Source organism: Pygocentrus nattereri, chromosome 9, assembly GCF_015220715.1.
Source record: "Pygocentrus nattereri isolate fPygNat1 chromosome 9, fPygNat1.pri, whole genome shotgun sequence".
Lineage (NCBI taxonomy): Eukaryota > Metazoa > Chordata > Actinopteri > Characiformes > Serrasalmidae > Pygocentrus > Pygocentrus nattereri.
Genome location: NC_051219.1, coordinates 27,380,652 through 27,396,026, shown reverse-complemented (window position 1 = coordinate 27,396,026; position 15,375 = coordinate 27,380,652). Strand labels below are relative to the sequence as shown.

The window sequence follows — 15,375 nt, the reverse complement described above, 5'->3', positions numbered from 1 at the left end:
CAGATTGAAAACACAAGTGAAACCTTACTAGTTGAATCAGGGCGGTATGACGTAGTCAGGAAACAGGCATGGGTCAGTTCCAATAAGCACAGTAAGGTAAGAATGGCAACCATAACAGACAAGGGCAAATTTGAGCGAAGTCCACAAAACAAGCAATGGGTCAAAAACATAAATCGAACAAACCAGGCAAAAGTACAAAAGGGCAAATCCAAAAACAGAGTCAAAGAAGAAACAGGCAAAACATAAACATGACAAACAGCAGGAAACGAATACTCAAAGCAATACCTCACAACTAATACTTGCTAAAGCCCGGGCTTATATACTAAGTTACCTTAGTCATGTGACAAATACACAGCTGAACATTATTAGTACTCAGGTGAACGTAAACAGTGATAGGATGATGAGGACCGTTCCAGAGTCATGTGACTTCACTGTGAAGTCTGGGTATTAGAGTTCAAGTCTGATTGCATATGTGAGGGAAGTAACTCTGCCTCTTGATTCCCCAGTGGATTCTGGGGAATGCCGTTCTTGTTTGTCTAGCAGAATGCATGAAGTAGGGGCAATTTCACTCCAGAAAACATGACCATAAGGATCTAAAAATGCTATAATAGGTAAGAGGCTCTTTGATGCTCTTCTCAAAAGGCTACTTAAGTGTCTATGGGTACAGTGAGAATGTCCTAGAGGTTTTAGGTTCACCAACTAAACTGCAGATGGAAGCTCTGTGCTATTTTGTGTGATAAAAATCAAATTTGTACAGGAGGAGGAGGAGGAATAAAAAGAAGGTGAAAAAATAAGAAAGATAAGAAGAAGGAGGAAGACTGTGATAAGGAGTAAGAGGAAGAAAAAAGAGAAGTAGAACAATGAGAAGAAGAAGAAGGTGGTGGAAGAAGAGGGTGAAAAAGATGTACTTTTGTACGTTTTTGTTAAAGGATGAGAAAAATGAATGAAAAAAACTAAGCCATGAATAAAATGAAGAAGAAGGAGTAAGAGTAGAAGATAGAAGAAAGAGAAGGTAATGGGAAAAAGAAGAAGAAGAAGAAAGGAGAAAGAATAAAGGAGGACAAAGAAGAAAAAGAAAGAGGAGAAGGACAAATGTGATGAAGAAGGTGAAGAAAAAAGAAGGAAGAAGAAAAAGAAGAGTAGGGGAGATGGGGAAGAAGATAAAGATGGGGTAGGGGCAATAAAAAGACTGAGAAGGAGGTGAAAGAAGAATTCAAAGAAGCTGGTGGAAAAAAGAAGACGAAAGAGGATGAGAGAGAATATATATTCTACTTATATGGGGACAGGAGCAGGAGGAGGAATAAAAAGAAGGTGATGACAAGGACAAGCAGGAAGATTAATAAAGAGGAAGAAGAGGGAGAAGAAGAAAAAGATGAAGACAAGGCAACAAACAAGAAGAGAAGAGGAGGTGTAAGTAGAAATAGTAGGTGATGAAACTCTAGGGAAGAGTAAGAAAGAAGGCGGAGGAGAAAGAAAGTGAAGAAGAAGATAATCATATGTCACACAGTCAGAAACCACATTATGAATTGAGGATGCCAGGGCTTTGGACATTGTGTAGAATTGATTGATTGTGGAATCACTATTTGTGAACCTCAACAAAAGCATATATTCACATATTCCTTGACTTAATGCATGTGATTCCACTCTTAATGTCGTTTTCAAGGCCTTCATGACCGGATGTGCTTGAAAAAGAGTGAACATTAAATCATGTAGAACATGGGCTCCATTATTCTGATGCTGAAAAGCAATTCTGTCTGTCCAGCTTAATGCATCTCTCTGTGGTTTCTTAATGTAAATATATCTGTGAGGTCTGAAAAAGCTGAACATTTTTTAATAAACATAACAGTAATTTGCAGCAACTGTAAATTACATCAGCACAGATGAGCTTGCCTTGCCTCATATATCTCATCACCTGCATTAGCGGCAGAACAGGTGGCTAACATTTTCCCTGCTAATTACTCACACCTCTGGTGATGGTAGGCGGAAAAACACAGAGCTGAAAAATCACCTTTATTGCAATAAGGCCTAGCACTAGTCTATGATTTGTAGACAACTTGCTTTTGTACAGAGACGGACTAACTGGCCTGACAGCAGACCATTTGTTATAGGGTCTAATGAAGTGCTTCATCCAAAGGAGTTAATGTTGCTGCTAATGAATGCTAATGTAAAAGGCCAGTGAGCATTCCACAAATGCAAATCACTGCTTGCCAACTTAGTAGTCCTGAAATATTCCTGTAAGACAGAGACAGAGAAAACCAACAAGGGCAAAAAAAAATTTGGCAAATTTGACTTTTCAAACCTAGGAACTGGAGGTTTTTCTTATAACATCATTGATGTGACATCCAATGAAATCACCCTCACATACTCAGTATAATGCACATCATTTTTTATATGCAATCTTTTGAGACTGGTCACTCAATGTCCATTACTAGCAGACATCAGTGACTCAGGACATTTAAAAAATAGTTAAATACTCAAAGACTTTCCCAATCAGTTACTTCAAAATAATGGGCCATGTAAATCAAATAGGCAGAGAAATGTAGAGGAATAAAAAAAAAAAAAGAAGAAGAAAGTGATGCAAAAGGAGAAAAACAACATGGACGAACAATGAGGAGAAGGAGCAAAGAGGAGGAGGAGAAGGAAGAAAAAGAAGGTGATGCAAAAGAACAAAAATGAGGAAGAAAGTGATACGGAAGATCATACATAAGATAGAAAATGCAGAGACAAAATGATAAAGAAAGTGAAAAAGGAAGGAGGATAAGGAAGAATGGGACAAAAAAAACAAGGCAAAGAAAGGAGTAGGAGAAAGAAGAGGAGGAGGAAAAGTAAAAAGTTGTTGAAGTAGAAAGACAAGGAAAATGAGGAAGAAGAAGAAAGCAAAGAAGATGAAGAACAATGTGAAATGGAGAAGATGAAGGAAAAAAGAAAGTAAGAGAAAGAAGAACAAGGTGATGAAGAAAGAGAAGAAGAGAAAGAAGAAGAAGGAGAAGAAAAACAAGATCAACTGAAGAAGAGTAGGATTTTCTTTTTCACTGAAGATAAAGAAAGTGGAATGTGAAGAGATTGTGAGTATTTTGGCTAAACTCCTCCTTCGGCACACAAGGATATACTGTTTATTAGTGTCATAGGCAGGAGGACGTTATCTGGAAAGAGCCTCTCTCTCTCTCACACACACACACACACACACACACACACACACACACACACACACACACACACACACACACACACACACACACACACACAAATATACATTTGTGATATATAAAAACTTGTGTCCACATGTGTAAATGCCAGCCTAAGTATCTTTAACTAATTTAGCTGGTGTTGCCATGGGCCTCACACTCCTCGCTACTCAGGCCACCCAGGAAAAATCAATGCTTAACATTGTTAGTGGGTCACTTGAGTCTCATATTTTAGTGCAAGTCTCTTGGAACTCTGTACCATTCTGACTTGAAGTCCAGTCTTGAATCTCTCTTATTAAACAGGAGATTCAACATTGTACAGTAGCAACTCTAATGAAGCACTGTGGTGGTCTAGTTTATGTAAAAAATGTAGGCATTTTGACAGTTTGGCGCTCCAATTTCTGATTATGCTGAATGGGACCTTTGTCAAAGTTCTATAAGGCTTGTCTAAACTGACAACAGATAGCCACATATCAACAATTAGATTGGTCATCACACAGTTCATCAAGTGTGTCCAGGAGGAGAGAGAGCAGAATAGAATGTGAATCAATGGATTGATGGTATAATTTATAATATTAGTTCTGGGTGTATATGTTGTCTCTCATGTTATCATAGGTTACTATAATGTTTTATTTGATGTAAATATATAAAAGGCAACATTTTTTGCATGACATCATTCACATCATATATACAGTTGTACACAGATTTTTGAGTACCCTGGTCAAATGTCATGGTTTAATGATTTTCAAAATTTGTAAATGCTTTAAGTGAGCATAAAGTTTATTATGTAATTTTACAAGTGCTCAATGATGGACAACATCAACGCGGTAGTCAAATACATACCATGCTTTCATTCCATACATCCCATACATATGTCAGGTGTCACTGTACTCACGGCTCTTTCAATGGGATTTCAGAGATCATCCAATGTTGTTGGTAGTGGTGGCACATAAACAGAATCCTTAATGTACCGCCACAAGATGTGGTGATGTGTCACACGTGAGTCCCCATTTGGACTCGGACTCGGACTCCCAGAATACCCTGGGAGATCAGGTGACCTCGGACATTAACATGTGTTCCTATCAGCACTCATAATCACCTGACTTTTAAAAGATCTTCACCTGTGACTCGTAATAGCTGAGACTACCAAAGCCCGGGCTTTAGACTCAGTCTTTGTGAGGTATTGTTTATCTGACTTTACTAACTGTTCTCTTGTGTGTGTTTATTGGATAGACCACGTTTATGAACCTCTGTGTTTCTGTATTTGACTACGCCCTTTTGCCTTCCGTTTTTGTACCGTTGCTGTTTTTTGGAAATTGGTTTTGACCCCTTGCTAGGACTCTATTTACTCTTGGTGTTTTGCCCCGTTTGGATTTGGTTGACCGGTTTATCATTAAACCTTGCTATCTTCCCTCCGCAAGCGTCTGGAATTGTCATCGCTCTGCGCTACATGATGCTGGTGACCTTTTTCTCGGAACTGTTGCTACCAATGACGAATGCTCTGAGCTGTTGGAGGTTCATTGCCATACTGACAGTCAGAAACTCTCTGACATTAAAATGTACAGAAGTGTGTTGTCTGTAGAGAATGTGTGACTTATTTTCACTTAGAAAATCAACCAAACATGTCCTTTGACTAGGCCTTTGCAATCAAATGCATGCGGCATAAATTTTCAGCACCTTCAGATTGAAACACAACTGTCTCTATAGAGAGAGAAATAAAGACAGAGAGAGAATGGATAATGGTTTTATGTCTGTAATGCAGATCTAACAGCTTTGCCTAAGGCAGAGGAAGTCCCTCATTACCGCAGATAGAGAATTATGTAATTCTGGGTGATTGGCATTAGATGGGGGTGTAGGGGGGCAGTGTCTCACAGTGTTAATTTGCTGTGTTGTCTACTCTCTTGTTACATGTCCCTACCCACTTATCTCCCGACACATCCCCTACGGGCAAGAGAGGTGGCCCCTGACTCACATCTGGGGGTGGAGTGAGCGAGTGGTCTGTAGAATGACGTCTGTATAGAGATTGCATAAGCGCGCCTCAATAGAAGTGATCTAATCGATTCATCCCACCTTATATTCATACAGACATTTACAACACACATAGCTATAACCATCTATAAAGACACTACTGGGGTCCAGACCTTGGTCGTTTCAGAGGGATTTCATTTATCTTCATTCATTAAATTTAATGTGAAAACAGTGCTGTTCTGATATTGAGCACCTCACTAAGAGACATAGCCATGAGTAGGACAGGCCTTCCCAATCAAATGGGGGTGGAATATTTAATAAGCTGCAATTTTTTTCAAAGATAATTACATTTGACTCATTTTCTATGAGTGCTGTCACCGTGTTACTGCTAATCAAAATCTTTACACTCTGTGGTGGTCCTGCAGACGTCCTTGCCATTGAAGAACAGTGAAAAGGGGCAAAAAATTATGCAGAGAAGCAGATGGACTACAGTCTGTAACTGCCGAACTACAAAGTGCTCCTATATGGTCAGTGGGGCTGATAAAAAGGACAATGAGTCTAAAAACAAGGAGGTGTTCTTAATTAACTGGAAAGAAAGTCTAAAAGAAAGAAAAACTGGTTAAAGTTAAAGGAAATGTGGTGGGGGTGGGGAAGGAGAGAGAGGGGGTGAGAGAGAGAAGGGAAAGATGGAACAAGAAGGGAAGAGAAAAAAGATATCTAGGAGAAAAAGTAGAGTGTGTGAGTGTGTGTGTGAGAGAGAGAGAGAGAGAGAGAGAGAGCAAAAAGGGAAAGATGGAACAAGAAGGGAAGAGAAAAAGAAAGAGAGAAGGTTAGAGGGAAGAAAAACCCAACAAAGAGTTGAATACACAAACACACTCATGCACAGTGTGCTGTTCTGCATGCCTCCCTTAACATAAAGCAAATAGGCCCCTCTCACCAGCTGCTTTCATGAAAGTGTATTTGCTCAGTAAGGGAAGAAGAATGTAATAGTAAATATGTTCTGCTGACACACTGTTTCTACACCATTCTAAAGAGTTCAACACTTGCATAAATTCATTTAATAAAGAAGAAATTCACCACTTTTTCAGTTTGATTTTGCATAACTCCATCATGTAAACAAAGTCATCCAGAGTGATTTTATGCAAAATGGTTCATTGTAGAGAAGCTTACAGACTCAGACTCCTCTACAGTGGTTGTGATAGGAACCAGGGGTCACCATATCTACAACTTGAATAAAGCAATTTTATTTACTATCCAACAGTGAACCTAATGTTGATGATGGTAATATTGTGGAAAATTTAATGAAAGTAGTTTTGAGGGGACCGTTTTGCCTCAAAATGCCCTTCACGTACGCCTGTGTCACGAATGGATTAATGTTTCAGGCATTGCAGTGTATTCATGACCCTTTTCTGTAATAATTTAAGAGAGCTTTTAGAGGCATTGCACTCACTGCAGAACACATTTCACACCAAACCACTCTAAATAGCTTACTCCTGACAACAGTAGAGTCCTCACACTACCTATTCCATTGCACCCTCCCTATGATGACAAAAAAACAACTACAAGACTGTACATATCAACAAGAATGCGGTATTCAAATAACACTAACATAATGACACTAACATAAGCAAGTTCACATCAGATGAGATTTAGAAAAATTAGGAAAAACAGCACAGCAAACACCTTAATCTAATTGTCCAAGGCTAAAGCATACTGCCATAACAGGCTTGAATTTTTTTATAAACTATTTTTGTCTTACCTTTGATGACTTGATGCATGGATGGAGACATTTGCTTTGACATTTTGATACAACCCAAGTTTTTATTTGTCTTTGACTTTGGAAATGACATACTGTGCTCAGGGACATGAGCTCACTTTTACAGGTCCTTCAAGTAGATCTTTTTGGAGATTCAAATTGAGAACTAAAGACTTAGTGACAGTTTATAAGCAGTGATTGGAAGGCTGAGAAAATAAGACAGAGCTTGAGATTAGATGATACTTCACACATTCAGGGATGATATGGTCAGAGTGTAATGATTTTGTTTGGTCACCGTGCAATAAAATGTGTCACAGAAATCAAAGTTCATTATGCTAAAAACTGTAGTTTAATTAATCATATTAGATCTGCATTTAAATTAATTTCACTTTACAGGAGAAGGAAAAATGTCATTATGTTTACATAGAAGATAATGGAAATTTTTTCCAAGTAATTTTGGAGTACTCATTCTGATCTGTTTGTCACGAATTGTTGAGTTGAGTTGAGGTTTGCATCCCTGTGGTGTGGCTGAGTTAAGTCTCCAGTCTTGCAATCCAATTAGAATCTCTAAGGTGCAAGGCCAAGTCGATTGGTGAATCTGAGTCAAGGCTCAGGTCTCTGAATTGTGGTTCCAAGTCAAGTCATTGAGGTGTAAGCCAGAGTCGAGTTACACATCTCTGTGGTGCAAGCAGGGGTGCAACTACATACTTTCTGAGGTGGATGCAAACATATTATCGGCGCCCCCCCCAAACCCCGCCCCTTAACTTAAAGTGACTGAAAAAAATTAAAATTAAAATCAAATATTTAAGCAGGCAAGCTAAAATAAGGAACTTTATAAACAGAATACAAATTAAATGGTAAGAGCAAAAAACAAGCAATGAGGATTTAATTAAGAAGAAATAAAATAATTCAGAATAAACTGATAAGTGGACAGGCTAAAATGTAATGCAATAAAATAGAGATTAATAATTAGAATAATAAAATATAAGCACAAAGAAAGAGGGTTAAAACACCAAGTTTATATAAAAAAGTAAATTATGGAAATAAACAGTAAACCAGAAGACAGAATAAATAAAAGGAAGAAATAAATGAAATAAAAAGGTAAAAGGTGAAAAGTATGGAATAAAATAAATAAAAAGGTAAAACAGAAAATTAAATAAATAAAAGGACAAAATAAATAAAAAATGTAAAGGAAAACTCAACTAAAACAGTTACAGGCTGAATGTGTCTGAATGTGGCTAGAAACTAAGAGTTTAAGATGATTTAGTGACACCAGCGAGCTGAGCTTTAGACCAGGCTGCCACGGTTAGGATATTAACTAGAATGTTGACTAGCTAGGTTAGCTAGCTAAACAGGCTACTATAAAGAGCTATGGCTTGACTAATGTCACTCGTTTTGAAGTTAAACCGAGAAAATAACCAGTTCAGGGTTAATCAGGTCGTAGCTGGAGAACCAAGTTTAGCTTTAACGTTAGCTTGCTTCCTCACTGCTCTCATTCATCTGGCTGGCTGGGTAATATTAATATGGCTAGCCTTAGCTAGCACAGTAACATACATCTTAAACTGAACAGGCGATCTCTTCTGAGTGTGTGAATCTATTCACGGTGAAGTACGGGATCTTTGGGGAAACTATGGAAGGTTTGACCTCTATTAGATTCCTTTATTTTTGAATAAGTGCATTTGGGAACGCAGCAGTGAGGCAGCTTTGCTAGAACCCAGTGGTCCAACGCTACTTTCATACCCTACAGTCTCGTTTTGGTAGACAAAGGTGACGTAGGTGAATAAAGCGTATAAACTGACCAGCCTGCTGTCTTTCAACCACTTTGAGAAGCTTTTCTTCATCCCTACAACATCTTTTTCTCTCTCCCTCTTCTGTTCCCTATGGGGCGCGTTCTCAAGCGCCTGTGTTTGGGAGCAAATGACAGGAGGGTAGGGGACGGAGTGGATGGGCGCCTGATTAGTGCTGTGCTGTTTTTTGATGTGTATTATCATACTTGAACAAACAGCTCTTACAGAAAATGCAGACTAGAAATAATTTTCCGGCATCGTTTTGGCGCCCCTCTAGTGCAGCGCCCATATGTGCCGCATACGCTGCATACCCACTTTTTGCGCCACTGGGTGCAAGTCTTGAGTCTTCAGTCTCTGGGTTGCCAGGCCAAGTTGCGTTTTACATCTCTAAGGTGTGAGTCTGAGTCAAGTCTAAACTCTATGAGGTACAAGTCTGATTTAAATGCCATGTTTCTGATGTGTGAGTTTGAGTCTTGAGACTCTAGGCTGCAAGTCTGAGTTGAGTTTTGCATTTCTGAGGTGCAAATCTGAGTCTTGAATCTCAGAGTATAGCTTTGCGTCTCTGAGAACTGAGTCTTGAGTCTCTGAGTTGCAAGTCTGAGTCAGTTCTTCTGTGTCTGAAGTGAAAGTCTAGTCAAGTTTGAGTCTCAGAGGTGAGAGTCTGAGTTAAGTTTTGAATCTCTGGAATTACAGAGAGAGAGAGAGAGAGAGAGAGAGAGAGAGAGAGAGAGAGAGAGAGATGAAGAAGGAAAGATGTAGGAAGGAGAAGAAACAAGGAGAAAATATTGCATATACACACACATTTTCTAAGCCGCTTCTCCCTCAGGGTTGTGGGGAGTATTGCATATATAAAATATAAATATCTAAAATATAAAAATACAGAATATAAAATATAGCAGTGATTAAATAAAAAATCTGATACAGAAGGATAGAGAGATGGGAGGAAGTAGAGAGGCTAGAATGATGCACCTAAAGACAGAAAAGTAAAGGTGTAATTAAAGCTGTAGTACCTAAAGTCAATTCTAAAGGCAAAATGACTCTGTTAATCAAGTGAACATGAATAAATAGATACTGTGAAGGTATAGTTTTGATAAGTTTCAGATCATTTTGTTACATTTTTAGAATATATCTTTCTTTTTTCTCCTCACTAATGTGTAATCAAAGCTGAATTATGTTTTCAATTCTCAAAATGTTCAAAAGTTGAACCTGAAGCCAAGTTTCTGAGGTATGAGTCCAAGTCAAGTCTAAGCTCTCTGAATTGCAAGTCCAAATCAAGTCTATGAGGTGCGAGTCTGAGGCGAGTTTTATGTTTCTGATGCACGAGTTCAAATCTTGAGTCTCTGGGTTGCAAGTCCGAGTTGAGTTGTGCACCTCGGAGGTGAGAATATGAGCCAAGATTCGTGTCTCTGAAGTGAAAATCAGAGTCGAAGTTAGCATCTCTGAGGTGTGTCAGAGACCAGCCTAAGTTCTCTAAATTGTAAATGCAAGTTAAGTCTTTGAGGTCTGAGTTGAAATTCCCTCTTCAGATGTGTGAGTCTTGAGTCTCTTGGTTGAGTCCAAGTTGAGTTTTGTGTCTCTGAGGTGAAAATCTGAGTCAAATTTTGCAACTCTGATGTGCAAGTCTGTGCCGAGTCTTAAGCCTCTGGGTTACACTTCCCAGTCGAGTCTCTGGGGTGCCAGTCTGAGTTAAATTTTGAGACTGCTGAGGTGGCAGTCAGAGTTGAGTCTCACATCTTTAAGGTGAGAGTCTTAGTCTCTGAAGTGCAAGCAGAATCGAATCTTACATCTCTGGGTTGCAAGTCCCAGGAGAATGTCTGAGGAGTGAGTCTGATTTGGGATCCATGTCTCTGACAAATCTTGAGTCAAGTTTGAGTTTCTGAGGTATAAGTCTGGGTCGAGCTTCAAGTCTCTAATGTCACTAATGCAGTAGAAGTCAACTAATTAAAGTACATATTTCAAAACACTTCACACCTCTACACAAATACAGCCATAGATTAAACAGACAACTGCAACTTTCTTCATATTAAACAACCATGAACACATTTTTTGGGTGGATATGGTTGATCCAGTGGCTTCAGCTGTGTGAATAAACAAGCCAGCTCAAGGAGAGTGGCCATGTTCCTCTGACAGGTGGAGTTTTGGTGGCAAATGAACTCTCCATGTTCTCCTAGTCCACACTTCACTTCTCTCCCCCTCTCCTCCTGCTGGCAGCAGCACTACAGCAAAAACTGGGGAATATTACATCTGCTTAAAAGCCTTTTCATGTTAATGCCCAGCTGCTTGCACCAGCTCTTAAAACCATTGACCTCTGGCCTTCATCTTTTTCATAAGCATGCGTAATTTCCTCTGATCAATTGCCATCATCCTGGCTCTCCGGTCCAGAAATCAATATGAGGGCCTTTGGGCTGAAATAGCTGTACTTCAGGGCTTACAAATAAGGTCTGCTTTGAAGAACAAGAAAAGAAAAGACTGTCTGGCAGATGATGAGAAAATTGGCACTCTGTACAGGGAATCGATGCAGTGAAGTTTGGAGTGATTCAGAACCTCAGACTGACCATTTCTTGCGGAAGTGAGTCACAGAAAAGCAGGTCAAGATGTTGGTTTACTCTGAGAGCAACAGTTTAAACATGAATTGATCCAGAGGTAAAAATGGCTTATTTTGACTTTTTTAACCTACTCTTTTCCTAATATGACGTGATTTCTCAATGCTTTGTTCTAGTTTGTGCTAGAAAAAAACACATGAATAGTAATACGCTCCACAATTTGGGGGCCTTTTATTGTTAATCTGTTGAAACAAATCAATAAGTATCCATAGCAATGTGAATTACATGCTGAATGTGTGTGCACGCTCGCTCAGAAATGTTTGCAGTGCATCCAACAATAAAGGCAGCATAAAGTTTCTTTTATGCAGTGATAGAAAACACAGCAGCACACACAAAGCTGAAGTTCCACATGCTGATCCATTTTACTGACCAATGTGGACATATACACTCACTAACTGCTCTGGGGAATTTAGATTCATTTCTACCTCAGTTAAAGAATTTAAACACAAACCCTCTGAATGGACCACTGAAGAGGCATCAGGTAAGACAGGATGACAGCTTTTCTCTTTCCTTCTGAGATGATATGTACTAGCAAAATGTTATAGAAACGAGTTGCCTGATGGAGGTTTGCAGAAAAAGAAGTAGCCATTATGTATGTAATTATATATGTTTATTTTATTTATATCATAGATGTAGGTATGTTTACTAATAATAAAGTTGTATGTAAAAATTTGAACACTCATTGTCACTCTGACAGAAAAGTCACATATACTATATTCAAACAGTAGGAAAAAGTGGCCACATTTTTTTTGTTTGGCTGTTCACAATATATTTTAAGTGTGATCTGTATGCAGCATTAGTCTGAACAGATCAGCTCCTAAACTGACCTGCATGCACAAAAGAACAATGCATCGCATTGCTTCATGTGGCTCATCCAGAGGTAAACAATCATGATTACGAACGCCTCATCTTCGCCAGCATCACAGGAGCTATCATGAAGTCTCACTGACTGACAGCTGGGCTTTCACTCAGAATGTGCTTGAGCCTCCCGTAAAATGGCATGGTCACTTATTTGGTTCGTGTCCTCAGATACTTTAAACTTTGGTTTCAGACTTCTTTGATGCTTCAGCCTCGAAAGAAGTCAGAAGGCCTCAGCAACACTTGAAAGTGTCTCAAATTGGAACTGAACATTTCAGATTGTGTTCTTTGCCGTTCACACTGACACACAGACAACACATCTGTGTTACATAAGAAGAAATTCCCTGTTTTGTTGATTGTTTAGGTGAAAATAAGTTAACTGTGCTCTACAGAGAAGTTAAATATGAGAATTAAAAAAAAAAATGAACGCACAATTTTTATTTATTGCTGAGTTTAACATACTGGGATGAAAAATATAAAACAAAAGTTAAAATGTGCCATAACTTTCGCACAAGTTACATTTTCGGTTTAATTTTATTTCTTCTAATATGTATAATTCAGTAAATAAACAGTAATCGCTCCTTTAAATGTCATAATTAGAAACAAGAAATTTGAAGTCACTTCAAAGTTCATGTAATTTGATCAGGGGCACCCAAACGTTTACATAGAACTCTCTCTCTCTCTCTCTCTCTCTCTCTCTCTCTCTCTCTCTCTCTCTCTCTCTCTCTCTCTCTCTCAAGAATTGCTTGTTCACATACATTCATACTAATTTGACAGATCAAAATAGGCATGACTTGATCTTCTCTTGTTCATCTTCCAAAGTACAGCCCACTAGCAACAAGACAATCTATTTAGAGAGAGAAAATGCCAAAGGGGAATACATGCACACACACATACACACACATTCCATCACAGGAGTCACTTAGCACACATTTGTTTTACAGAGGGATCACAAGAGCCTTTCATTCAAGAGCTTTCACAAGAATCGCACTCTCGTCAGCTGACTACACATACAAGCAGAACTTTTCCACTTTAGCACCAGCACACGTTGTGCATGTTCACTGTCCCATCAGTCTTTGATTCTGACAGCCATCCTGCATTTGACAATCAGACAACAGCTGTCTCATCATTTAGCATACAGCATACGCAGTGCTGTAACATCATTAGAGCCTCCACAACTACCACAAACATCCCCCAGTGAACCCTGAGAGGTGCTCCACTGCAGCTGCCAGTTCTGTGTCATTATAGAAACGTTTGATACTTTTATAATGGAAAGTTTGATGATTGTATAGTGGAAATATTTGAAGATTGCAGAGTAGCAATTTGATGATTTCATAATAGAAGGCTTGATGACTTTATAGTGGAAATATTTAATGTTATTATAGTAGAAACATGTAATGACTTCATAGTGGTAATATTTGATGATTATTTAGTAGAAAATTTGATTATTTTACAGTGAAAATGTATATTGACTATAATGCGAATGATTATAGGGGAAATGATGGATTTTATAGTAGAAACACTTAATGATTTTAGAGTGGTAATATCTGATGATTTTATAGGAACAAGTGTGATGATTTTAAGGTGGAAATATTTGATGAATTTCTCGAGTGGAAATGTTTAATTTTCTAGTGGAAATGTTTGATGATTTTATAGTGGAAATGTTAATTTTTTTATTGGAAATGTTTGGTAGTTTTATAGTGAAAACATTTGGTGATTTTAAAGTGGAAATGTTTGATCATATAGTGGATGTGTTTGCTAATTTTAAAGCAAAAACATTTGATGATTTTTTTTAGTGTAAATGTTGACGTTTTCGCAGTGAAAATGATTTTATAGTGGAAATATTTGATGATTTTAAAGCAGAAATGTTTGAGGATTTTGTGGTGGAACGATAACCACCTAAAACTAAAAACCTTTCTTTAATTGAAATCTTCACTTCAAAAAAAAAGAAAAGAAAGAAAACTTCAGAAAACCAGACAGCGTGAATGTCGCTCAATGCAAACATAGGCATGCAACAATTCACAAAGCCTAAAAATAGTTAGCAGCCAGCCCCGTAAACCTCTCCTGCCCAAACAATGAAAAAATAACGATGCCACAGCTCAGGACAGATGTACCACTCATTCAACACACACACACACACACCCACACACACACACACCCACACATGCACACAAACAGAGATCCAGTAGTGCCTACCTTACATGGAGAATATACCAATGATTTCATACAGCAGCCGATGGAGGACAAAGTGTGGAGTCTTCATTTCACAGAACAAATAGAACGAATGGAAAGAAGAAAAGGAGAGGAGAAGAACGCAGAGCAGAGAAGAGCAGCGTGTGGTTTCATGGTGCACACACTAGCATGTGCTGAGCAGAGTGTCAGAGCGGAGTGAACACATCGTGGATCACACTCACACAACCATTCGCACACACGCTCTCTTTTACATACAGCCACTGAACTGCCTGCTACAACCCCCTCCCTCTACATCTCTCCCTGTTTCTCTCTCTCCCCTTACCTCATCTTCCTCTCTCGCTTTCTCTACCTCCTTCTCTTCACCTTCATCTGTATTACTCTTTATCACCTTTTCTGTTTTCTTTCTCTCTCTCTCGCTCTCTCTCTCTCTCTCTCTCTCTCTCTGTCTGTCTCTCCCTCTTTTCCCCTCTCTTTCTTTCTCTACATCTTTCGCTTTCTGTGTCTGTACCTCTCTCGCCCCTTACCTCACCTTTATGTCCTCTCTGGCTTCCTCTACCTCCCTCTCTCCATTTTCATCTCTATTACTCTCTCTCCTTCTTCCCTCTCTGTCTTTCTCTACATCTCTCTCCTTCTGTGTCTGTGTGTCACTCTTGCCCCTTTCCTCACCCTCCCTAAGTCTCTCTCTCTCACTTACTCTCGTCCCCCTCTTTCTCGCTCGCTTTCTCTTCCTCTCTCTCCATCTTTCTGTCTGTTACTCTGTCGTCTTTTCTCTGTCTTCTGTCTCTCTCCCTCTCCTACCGTCTTTCCTTGCTCATTCCTTCTCTCTCATTTTTCCTCGCTCTTCATTTGCTTTCAATCTCTGTCTCTAACTCTTTGTTTTTGTTATCTCTCTCTCTATTATGCTTTCTTTCTTTCTGCCACATTGACTCTCTTATTCTCTCTCTCTCTCCCTCTCTCCCCTCTTAATCTCTCCCTCTCTCTATGTTTGGCTGGATGTGCTTCATTCATTTCTTTCTCTCTTTTTC

At 38.9% G+C, this 15,375-nt stretch overlaps 1 protein-coding gene across 2 annotated transcripts in view; it reads right to left on the bottom strand.

Annotated features, from left to right (window-relative positions):
- The window catches only part of opn7b (opsin 7, group member b), a 103,455-nt gene extending 88,840 nt beyond the window's left edge, over window positions 1–14,615 (bottom strand). For both annotated transcript variants that reach the window (XM_037541596.1, XM_017698190.2), the window contains exon 1: window positions 14,354–14,615. Coding sequence is in view for 1 of the 2 variants with exons in the window: in XM_017698190.2 (XP_017553679.1) it covers window positions 14,354–14,383 (30 nt within the window). In the remaining variant the exon portion in view is untranslated. The remainder of the gene's footprint in view (window positions 1–14,353) is intronic.
- Window positions 14,616–15,375: the final 760 nt, after the last annotated feature.